Genomic DNA, 11,729 nt, shown 5'->3' on the forward strand with positions numbered 1-11,729 from the left:
ATACATATCTATATTAGATTAAGAATAAATGCACATATCCACAAAAAATATAGGGGGACATGTGATCACCCCTCCAAGTCACACAGAGCCTAGAAATCAGAACCAGAGTAAAATGGGTAGAGCCTGGAAAGCAAGAAAACAATTAAACAAAGTAAAAGTCGTAAAGGCAAAGCTTGAATAAAATAAAACCAACACCAACTTATGCAGCAAGAGCAATACGTCGATGAAGTCCAAGGTGACCTTAGGTAAGGACCATCCTTCATGAGCATTCGTCTCTCCCTTTTCTTTATCTTCAGTCTTAGAGAAATGACCAAATCCAAAAGAAAAAAGCTCTTAGAAGAATTAGGCCACCCACCACCACTCCTAATGAAAAGCTAGCCACTCAAGGCCGGCCATTAGAGGTAAATGCATGAAATATGCCGAGGGGAATCTACAATAAACAAAAAATCAATTTTGAAACAGTTTGACATGCAAATGACGGGTAAATGCATGAAATATGCCATCTTTTGGTTTTTGTGGAGGTGTTGTTTTATTACTCCAAATAAAATAGAACCCTCGCCACTTGTCTCCAACTATATAAAATTGTTACATTCAAATGATAATGGAAGATTGTCATAATATTTAAAAGGGAACAATCAATAAAATCAAGTAGTTCTAAAATCTAGGTTCACGACAACTTACTTATATTTTTTAAATATAGATATATACTAGTTTTTAACTATTCATATAAAGATATTAACTAGTATATCTATATTTGAAAAAAATATGTAAAATATGCGAAGAGATATGTTATAATAGAAAAGAATCATCTGTAAAATAATGTTCCTCTAAAATACTAAACATCAAGAATACAAATCCATTAAAGTCGTGCATGCAAAAAGTTGTGAATCTAGATGAAACATGACATATTCCTGTCATTTACCTGTCATTTGCAAGTCAAATTGTTTCAAAAATGAATTTTTATTTATGAACATTTTGATATCATTGTACTCCAGTAGCACATTCAAGAAATCAGACAGATTACGAAGTTTCATTAGGTGGTGAAATGAATGGCATTGCATGTTCATGCGATGTCATCTATAACCAATCTCAATCAAAACCTGAGAGCACTCTGTGCAGAAGGTCGCTTGAAGGATGCAATAAACATTGTTATTACTACAAACAATACTCCTGTACAGGCTTCCACATATATTCATCTATTGCAGAGCTGCATAGATAAGAAAGCCCTTTCGGAAGGTAAGAAAATAAGCTCCCACATCAATGACAGTGGGCATGCATTTGCCACACACCCTCTTATACAAACTAAACTTATCAACATGTTTGACAAGTGCGGAAGCGTTATGGACGCTCGCCATGTTTTTGACAACATGTGCGAACCAGACGTTTTTTCATGGAATGTGATAATTGCGGCCTACCGAAATCATGGGTATCCTCAACAGGCTTTCAAACTGTTTCACCAAATGCAACGAACGGCCGTCCAACCTGATCACTTCACCTTGTCCACTGTTCTCCGTGTGTACCAACACATCATCTCTAAAATATGGTTTGCAGATCCATGGAAAGGTAATCAGATGTGGATTTCAATCCGAAGTTATTGTGATGAATACCCTAATCGATATGTATTCAAAATGTGGAAGGATACACAATGCGCGTCAATTGTTTGACAAAATGCAGAATGCAGATGTCGTTTCATGGAATGCGATGATTGCAGGCTACGTCAAACCGGGTGTGCTTGACGAGGCTTTTATGCTTTTCAGTTAAATGCCTCAGCCGAATGTGGTCTCGTGGACTTCAATCATTGCTGGATATGCACAAAATGGGTTTGTGGAAAAAGCCTTGGACATTTTTAAGCAAATGCAGTTAGCAGGTGTAAAACCAACCTCAGAAACATTTTCAAGCATCGTCTCCGCTTGTTCTAAAATCGGACTTGTGGAACAGGGTATGGGAATCCATCAAAGAGTAACAGAAAGTGGAATACCCTTCAATATTGTGGTTGCCAATGCCCTGATAGACATGTACACAAAATGTGGAAGCGTACGCAAGGCACGCCAAGCTTGACGAGATGTTTCACCGAAATGTCATCTCATGGACAACAATGATTGCAGGATACACGCAAAATGGGCATGCTGATAAAGCTTTGGAAATGTTTAATGGAATGCAAGTGGCAGGCGTAAAACCAAACTCGTCAACCTTTGCCAGCATCCTTACATCTTGTGCTAAAATGGGAGCTTTGGAACAGGGTATGGAGGTCCACACAAAAGTAATTGAGAGCGGACATTTGTGGGATATTGTACTTGTGACTGCCCTCCTGGACATGTACACAAAATGTGGAAACATAGAAAAGGGACACAAATTGTTCAACACAATGCATAACCCAGATGTGGTTTCATGGAATACATTGATTACAGGATATGCCAATATTGGAGCTCTTGACAAGGCTTTGAAGCTTTTTAATGAGATACCTCATAGAAATGCTGTCTCATGGACTGCAGTCATTACTGGATTTGCTCAAAATGGGCTTGTTGAAAATGCTTTGGAGTATTTCAAGCAAATGCTTTTAGCAGGCATAGAACCAAGCTCAGTAACCTTTGCCAGCATCCTACCTGCGTGTGCCAAAGTTGGCGCTTTGGAACAGGGTATGGAAACCCATGAAAAAATCATCGAAAGAGGACTTTTGTCAGAAGTTTTCGTTGCAAATACCCTTATACACATGTATGCAAAATGTGGAACCATACAGAAGGCATACAAATTGTTTGACAAAATGCCTCAGCGAACTATCATCTCATGGAATGCAATGATTGCAGGATATGCAATGCATGGCTATAGCAATGATGCCCTTAAACTCTTTGCACTAATGAAGCACTCTGGAACAAACCCCAACCATGTAAGCTTTCTTTGTGTTTTAACTTTTATTTGCATGCAGTCATGCTGGTTTAGTAGATGAGGGCTGTAAACACTTCAATAACATGAGCGATTTGTACTCCATTGTACCTACTACTGATCATTATGTTTGTATGGCGGACCTTCTTGGCCGTGCTTGCTATCTTGAAGATACCCTAAACTTTATTATCAAAATGCCAATAAAACCTGATCTGGTTGTGTGGATGTGTTTGCTTGGTGTTTGTAGATTACATATGAATGTAGATCTAGGAGAATTTGTGGCAAGAACACTTTTTGAAATAGATTCCAAAAATGCTGCACCATATGTGCTTCTGTCAAACATCTATGCAAAAGTGAATAGGTGGGGTGACCATCAAAAGATAAGGAAATTAATGAAAGACAAAGAAATAAAAAGGACTCCTGGATGTAGTTGGATTGAAGTAAATAAAGGTGTACATGCTTTTTGTGTAGGAGATAAATCACATCCACAAACACAGGAAATCTATGCAAAGTTGGATACATTGTCTTGGAAGATGAAGGCAGCAGGGTATACACCGAATATAACACCTATATTGAATGATGTGGAGAAGGTAGAGAAGGAAATACTTCTTTGCCACCATAGTGAGAAGTTGGCAATAGCATTTGGGTTATTAAACACGTTGCCTGGAACAACTATCAGAGTTGTCAAGAACCTTCGAGTCTGTGGTGACTGTCATACTGCAACCAAGTTTATATCCAAGGTTGTTGCAAGAGAAATTGTTGTGAGAGATGCTAATCGTTTCCATCATTTTAAACACGGACAATGTTCTTGTGGAGATTATTGGTGATGCTAAGGGAACCTAGAAACTTAGGTTTTTGCTATCCAAAGTTGCAGGATCTCAGATGGTAAGAAGGAATTATGCTTTATTTTCAGTTCCCAAGAAAATGCTGTTTGTGGGTGTTTGGAGCAATAGACCATGCTTTGACATGATGAGATGATATTGCACATCAAGTGTCATGGCGTGGATATACTGATGGGATATTTGTTCTGGCTCCGTTGTAACATGGATAAGTCATGACATTAGTCTGTTCTTCATGAAGCTGCTGAAAAGCTGGCGAAGGCAGAGAAGAATAGATAATGTGAAAGCAAAGCAATGCTTGGAGGAGATGGAAACCTGTTCAGTCGACAGGAATGTTAAGAGGAGCTTACAATTAAGTGAACGGTGAGAAGAGCATTTCTTGGGCATTCTTTACTGGGAGTAGGTGGTTTTGGTCCACTTTACTTGCAGGCTTGGTCATGATGTCAAAATGCAGGCGTAGAAGATTTGTGCCGTATGCAAATCTAATGGAAAGAGTTTCCTTGTGCCACAAGATCAGTTTCATAGTCAATTTGGTGTTTGGTTTGCCTGTGGCCTGAAATGACATTGACCTTAAAAACTCTTGCCTTTTTAATTTGCGACTGTGTTTTTGTTTGGATCGATTTCTTTGTCCTGTTTCAATGTCAGCTGTGCTTCTATTTCCTAAAGCATATTTACGAAAATAAATCGAAATTCATATTTGTTCAGGTGGATTTTGTGTCGTATGTGGTCGTGGAAAATGAAGGGTATTTGTGAAGAATCATACCATCTTCTGGTCAGGTTGACTGCTAAAGACCATTCAAGGCTGATTAGTGGATGGGAATGAAAAATCACAAGATGGTCTCCTGGGACATTCAAAGATCCCTTGTATATTATGTGAAAAATCTGATTTGCAAGCGAGGCACATTATATGGAGATGACCTTTCTAAGTATCTCATCTTTGAAAGATTTGAAGTTTAATTTTTTTTAATCTTCTAGCCATCACATTTATAAAGTTCATTTTCACTGTGTTTTGTTATTGAATCATTTTGGTCTCGTTTGCACTTTATTTGAATTAAACTAGTGACAACATTCAAAGGTGTTCTCAATTGGTCCATAGGCACGAATAAATAAATTTATCAGCCAAGCACTGCAGATTTATATTTTTTTAAATTGTCTATGCAATGTTTGGCTGACAGGGCTACAAATATTTTTGTCTATTGATCATTTGTTAATATTTTTCAAGTGTTGTTACAAGTTTTCAAGAATTTTATGGGTGTGATGATATAAAAGATTTTCTATAATTTTGTAAGAAAAAACTTGAGATTGTTTTAATTTGACTGATAGACCATTATTAGATGAATTTTTTCATTAAGTGTCATCCATATTGCTATAAATATTTTGTCACAGAAAAATCAAATTTATGCATATGAATTATGTGTCATGCATACAGGGAATTTATATACCTTTTAACAAAGAAGCCGTTAAAATCATAAAGTTGTGATTTAAGGAGATTGCTGCTTAAAATGGAGTTAGAAACACTGATCAAAAGGATAACCCTTAGTAACAGCCTTGTGCCCTTTGTTTATGTATGTGTGTAAAAGAGAATCAGATTCCCTGCTGAACTTTCTTCCTTTAGAAGAATTCAAAACCACTTAAACCTGCAGCCGAAATCATGTGTTTTTACATACTCGGGTTTTAGCATTTGAGAGTATCACTCAAATGCAACTAATAGAAAAGAACAGAAAAATAACAAAATAACATATTATGTGCACGCAACAATCTGGCTGCTCTGAGATTCAAAGCAAAAGGGATGAGATGGAGCAATTTATCAAAATGTAGGTAAAAAATTCAAAGCATAACATTATCAAACCAATTCAATTCAATCATTGCTCCAACAAACTTGGTTCTTCAATTCTCATAAACACTAAATCTTTAAAGTGAAGGTGAAAAAAATGGCATTGCACATTATTAATCATTGAATTTCAGTCAATTGCAATTGTATCCAGTAAGTTCAATTTTTTCTATTAACTGATTAAAAAATCGACAATTTTTTTTATTTTCTTCCTTCCTTGTTACGAGGAAGGACTGAGGCAAAGCATGGTGGAGATGATAGAAAACTGCAATGTCCTCTTGTAGAAATAGGATTTATTAATAAATAATAATAATAAATTAAAATATAAAAGAAAAAAAATAAAGATTCATATAATTAAAATTTAGTTAAGTTTAATGATGGTCAAAAGGCATGAAACGAAAAGTTTTGACTCCCTCAAACATGAGATATAAAAGGGAGAGAAGAGAACTTCATTTGAAAAAAAAGGAGGAAAAAGGAAGAAAGAAGGGAGCAAAGGAATTAAGGAAGCATTAATGAGAAGAAGATAAGGAAGTGACTCTTTCAAACGGACAGCAATTATGAAAGGTTTTGACCCTTTCAAAGGGTGATAATTGTGAAAGGTTGTGACCATTAAGAAGAGGTGTGACTCTCCCTTACATTGGAGGATATAAAGTGGAGAAGTTTTCATTTGAGAAGGTAGGATCTATGGAGTAGAACAAAATATCTGAAGCGTTAAAAGCAGATTTAGGAGGACCTAAATTGGAATTATAAGAAAATCTGGACTTGAATGATATGAACATTTATCAAAGAGATTAGAACACAAATATAAATCTGCAAACAATAATAAAGCAGACATCAAAAGAAAAGAAGAGGAAACATTAAATCATTAATTAGAGAGTCAAACCTAATGAAATAGAAAGGATTCACACATATATGTATAGGTAGCAGATCAGATTGATATAAACAACAAACGTATGCATTTAAAGAAGGAAACAACATTAAATTGAATCTGTCCAAATTACTACTGCAGACTGAATATACATAACTTGCAATAACTCTACAAGTGTATTAGACAAGATTTAGTGTCCTCCCAAAAGAGGACATTACAAAAACCATCTCAAAGGCATTGTTATGTGTTGCTGTTGTAGTAGTAACACAGAAGTTTGAACAAGGATTTAGAGCTTTCACATGAAACACAAGAACGTGGATTTGGAAGAGCAAATCAGAGATCTCATGGTCGAATCTCAGGCATGGCAAAAGCGAGCTCAGAACAGGGAGGCATTGACCGCTGCCCTTAAACTATAGATTGACCAAATAAACAAAGAAGGAAGCGCAAACAACAAAGAGGAAGCCATGAATATTAACATGGTTATGAATATTTCATGGAAAATAGAGAGCTGGTGATTCAGAGAAAGTGCAAGATTTGCAGGAGAAAGGAATGCATATTGTCATTGTCCTACCATCATCTATGCCTGTGTAATCTCTTTGACAACAAATTAGACGTTTGTCCACTCCGCTTTACCCTGGAATTGCGAGCCTTCAAGTTCAAATAACAATAATTTCTATCAGACTGACCATCCCTTTTGTTGTAAAGCTATAAGTTCTATTCACATTCCAGAGTAGAATTTTTTTGGTTCATTACTCATATTCATGCTGGTTAAAAACACGCCCTGTGTTTTAGGGAAAGAATCTATTGGTTTATTTATCTGCCTCTAAATAACTTACAATATTAAAACGCTTTTTATAATATTTTACATAGAAAGATCCAATTCAAATTCAAAAGCATGATATTCCCTTGTATCAGTTGTTGAAATAAAAAATTAGAATATATTTTTTATTATATAAAAGAGTTATAAGAGTTTCAATCCTTACAAAAGTCGAATGGTCGAGGCAAAACAGCTCCTAACAAAGAGGCCTCATAAAATAATCAAAAAATAGACTAATATCAAAACATCCAATAGACTAACAATAAATTAACAATGGCAAACCACCAACCTAATAATTTGACACCAATTGCAAGGTACCAAGAGTAGTAGCTAATAGGAAGGAGACCAACCCAATCCTTGAAGATTGGATGTTGTTTCGCTTTCTTTTGAAAGTTGATGTAACATGTCATTTAGCTAATCAACATCAGCACTAGATGCACTAACAATAGCAACCATCTTCTTCTTTTCTTTGGCTCTAATTAGCTCCTCAAGGCATACTTGAGGTTGTGCATTTCAAACATTGCTTACTCAAATTCAAAATTTGGTGATTGAACACTCCAACACATTGGATTTACTTTTTAATGAGACCACACTAGCTTGCAAAACATTTATCTTGTGATTAATTAACAAATGGTGCAAGCATAGTGTTTGTAGTTGATCTCCTTAAACTTGTCCCTCTTGTTATCTCTAACAACAAATTAGGTTTTCTTTTTTTCATGCTTCTCAAGAACCTTATGCCCTTCTCTCTTCTACTTCTTGTATAGTTATTTCATAGTTGACTTGACCCCTTTAGGCTACATCTCTTCCCTATCTTCAATAGAAGTAGAGTAATCTCATTGATAACAAGGGAATGTTTGCTAGTACTCACATTGTCATTAGAGTCCAAGGTCATCAACTAAGGGTTTGTATTCTCATAAAGTTCATCATCCCCCTCACTAGAATCCACTAAATTGACTTCATTAGCATGGGGATCAATTTTGGAGCTAGGTTGGCAGGCAACAAGGTGAGAATATTTTCTAGTTATAATTTTCTCCAAGGTCCTCTTTTTAGAGCCATCACTTATGGGAATACTTGCATCCAAATTATACTTTTGTTTATCTTATCTATAATTATTGCCCTTCTCCACATTAACAGAGTGTGAAGGAGTGCAAGACCTAATATCAGAGTCATTCTCCTAACTCTTAGTCATAGCTTCAAAATGTGTTCCTTTAACAACCTTAGGCATCTTCCTAAAGACCTTGGGAGTCTTCTTTACATATATCATTCTTAGGTAGAATCTTAGGGTTTTGGGCGAGGGGGAAATCTTAGCCATAAACTTGAGAGCATTCTTAGAGCTAAAGTTTTTTTAACCCTTTCTAGTGGGGTTAGGGTAGGTCTCATCATGTAGGCAACTAACACCAAGGTCTATGGAATAATTCAAGCAAAAGTGGTAAAGATGATAGATGGTGTCTTGGTATAGAGGCACACTTGCATTTTTGCACTTGACCTCATTAATAAAGGTTTCCATAGAAGACAAAAATAAAACAAAAATCTTATATACACATTCTAGTGAAGGTAGCATAACAAGGGGAAGTGATAAGCATACATGCATTGAAAACACCCTTCTAGTACAATATTCTTAATGTAAAGAATCACCTCATTTCAAGGTGGAAATCTTTCATCTTGAACTTGTTGGGTTCTAAGATCATTCTCCAAAATCCTAGAATACCATTTTATCTTCAAGACAAAGGGGTATTTTTAGGAAGGTAAAACCAAGGCTCATCAAAAAATTATGGCAGCTTACGGATTTATGAATGAGATTAGATGAGCTCTCTTGCACTTTTGGATTAGCTTAAACCTAAGAGGGTATTCCTAGAGATATCCTAAATAGGATTGAGGCTGCTAATGGATGATACAATATGACAATTGAGTAATTATATTTGATGCAATTTATAAACCCAAAGGTTGTCACTAGGCTAAAAACTAACCAACTACACAAATGAACTCTCATATAGCTAATATCATTGCAAGAGGTGCAAGTATACATGATTTGTAAAGTAATTTACCTAGTAAGTTTCACAAAAGATAGCCCCTTGTTTGTACTACTAAATCATGAACTACATATATATCATAATTAATTTAAACTACTAGTGAATGATTCATTTGTTTTATAAAGCATGTGATTGAGTCCATCATTTTCAAAGATTGGTGTTTATTTAGTGGGTAATAGAGTCGTAATTTATTAAAGAAAAAGTCAATGAATTACACATGAATTAAAGCACACAAGAATAGATTTAAGCATAAAATGCATCTAATGAGAGGCATTAAATAGTAGAACATACTTATTAATCTAAAAACATATAATAGAAGTCCATATGCAACACAAATAATTATTACAAGGCTTGTAATATTTTAAAGATGTTATTATATTTATGAAATTTGCATTGCAAGAATACCAACATGTATGATATGAGGGAACTTAAAACAAGTGTTACAAGTTCCCCTAAAAATACATAGATAACCACAGAGACATTTAACTATTGATACCCTTTGCAATTACTCAACCTTGAATTAATTCAAACAATTGTTGATCTCTTGAAGAACTAGAAATATATAATTTGAACCCTAGACAAAGTACATTAATTTTAAAAAATTGGAAACACAATGACCAGTGCTTGTTATGTAGAATGAACTATTATTTATAGTCTCCAATTTCTTATGTGTCTCTACCCTTAATAATGTCAAGAAGAAAATGAACCAATGGAGATGGCATGTGGGGTCTTCAAAGTCATTGGTACTTCAAAATGTGTGGCAAAGATCCATGTGGGTGAATCTCGGAAGGAAGAATTCCAACAACCCCATGATGACAATAGGGCTACCATTACCTATAATCATTAGATCTACATTGAAATCATGTCCATTAATTGAAATAATAGTTTTTTAGCTAGTAAACACCTTTTGGAGCTTGTAGGGGTCAACCAAGGGTAATGATGGTGATTGGAAAGTGGTTGGGGTAGTTAAATTGATTGTTAGGGGTTTCGAAGCATGGTGAAACTTGGTGTGAATATTTTGAATGTTCAAGTGTTTGGTAGAAAATTTGAATCTGGAAGGAATCTAAGGAATATGAATTTAAGTGCCAAGAGTAGAAATTTTTTGAGAACTAAGAAGTGAGAGGGAATGAAGAAGCAATAATACATTAGAAGAATATAGATGAAGTTGAGACTAGGAGAGGAAATTGATTAGGGATAGGGGAGAAAGAGAATCAACACCAAGGAGTTACAAATAGGGAAGGGTAGGGATCAAGTCTTGGGAGGGATCACAAACTAAAGATGGCAAAACTTTGGGGATCAATGGTAAGGAGGAAGTTAGAAACAAGGCTAGGAATGGAATAGGGGTAAGAATAACAAAATAAATTATGGGGAGGAATTGGTGCCAAGGTTTGGGATCCACCCACATTCCCAATGCATGTAATGAAGAAAAGATGAAGAGGGAAAATTTCGAAGTTAGAAGTAGGGGGAAACCTTGCATCAAGAAATGGTGCAAAGGTTTAAGGTTCTTTTGGAGTTCCATTCTTTGGGAGAATATGGATATGAGAAACTCAAGAGATGGACACCATAGGGATTAGAGAGCTCAGTAATGTGCCCCTTGGTCCAAACTCCATCCTAACTTGGGGCTCGAAAGGACATATGATTAAGAAATAAGAAAAGGTGGTAACTAGGGCTTGACAAGACAAGGAGAGACTACGAGGAGTGGGGGTTGAGGTCCCCAAGGAACCTATAACCTTGGAACCTCTCGTCTTTAGGGTCTAAGTTTTCTTGCAATCTCCTAATCCCTAAAAGTGAGAGACTTAAAAAAACGTACAAACACTAGAGACTCCACATAAAAAACATTCAGACACTATAGACTCCACATTGAACACTTGACCTTCAAAACTCATGGGGAGCCAAATAAGAACATTGCAAGATAAAACTAGGAAATATTTGCAAGGTCTTAATTGAATTTTATAGATTTTTTAGAGGGTCCCAATTGTGGCTCTAGTTAGAAACTTGTGTCACTTTTTGAAACAACAAGATTCTAGAAGAACTTTCCAAGAGTAGGCCACAAGAACAACACAATAATAAGCTAGCATGACAATAATACCTCATAAACTCATGGGGAGCCAAATAAGAACATCGCAAGATAAAATTAGGAAATATTTGCAAGGTCTTAATTGAATTATAAGATTTTTTTAGAGGGTCCCAATTGTGGCTCTAGTTAGAAACTTGTGTCACTTTTTGAAACAACGAGAATCTAGAAGAACTCTCCAAGAGTAGGCCACATGAACAACACAACAATAAGGTAGTATGACAATAACACCTTATAATGAAAAAGAAGGGTCATGACTACTCAGGAGAAAATATAACAAATAATACATTTACTCATGAACCAAAATGCTCCATTACTTATGAAAAGTAATGCTTTAGATGATTATTGTGCATTAGTAGCTCAATAAGTTCTCCAATCAAATTTTTGAGA

General features: G+C 35.6%; 1 protein-coding gene across 2 annotated transcripts; it reads left to right on the plus strand.

Moving 5' to 3' along the window:
• The first annotated feature begins 981 nt into the window (after positions 1 to 981).
• LOC131052120 (pentatricopeptide repeat-containing protein At2g13600-like) lies at positions 982 to 4,803 on the plus strand. 2 transcript variants are annotated; one of them, XM_057986718.2, is made up of 2 exons: positions 982 to 2,884; positions 4,425 to 4,803. In XM_057986718.2, the coding sequence occupies exons 1-2, from the start codon at positions 2,063 to 2,065 to the stop codon at positions 4,470 to 4,472; spliced, it is 870 nt and encodes a 289-aa protein (XP_057842701.2). In that variant the 5' UTR covers positions 982 to 2,062; the 3' UTR covers positions 4,473 to 4,803. The 2 variants fall into 2 exon arrangements, with proteins under 2 accessions (XP_057842701.2, XP_057842700.2); XM_057986717.2 differs by lacking the exon at positions 4,425 to 4,803 and adding an exon at positions 3,352 to 4,417.
• Positions 4,804 to 11,729: the final 6,926 nt, after the last annotated feature.

The sequence above is a fragment of the Cryptomeria japonica genome, chromosome 9, assembly GCF_030272615.1.
Source record: "Cryptomeria japonica chromosome 9, Sugi_1.0, whole genome shotgun sequence".
NCBI classification, from domain to species: Eukaryota; Viridiplantae; Streptophyta; class Pinopsida; order Cupressales; family Cupressaceae; genus Cryptomeria; species Cryptomeria japonica.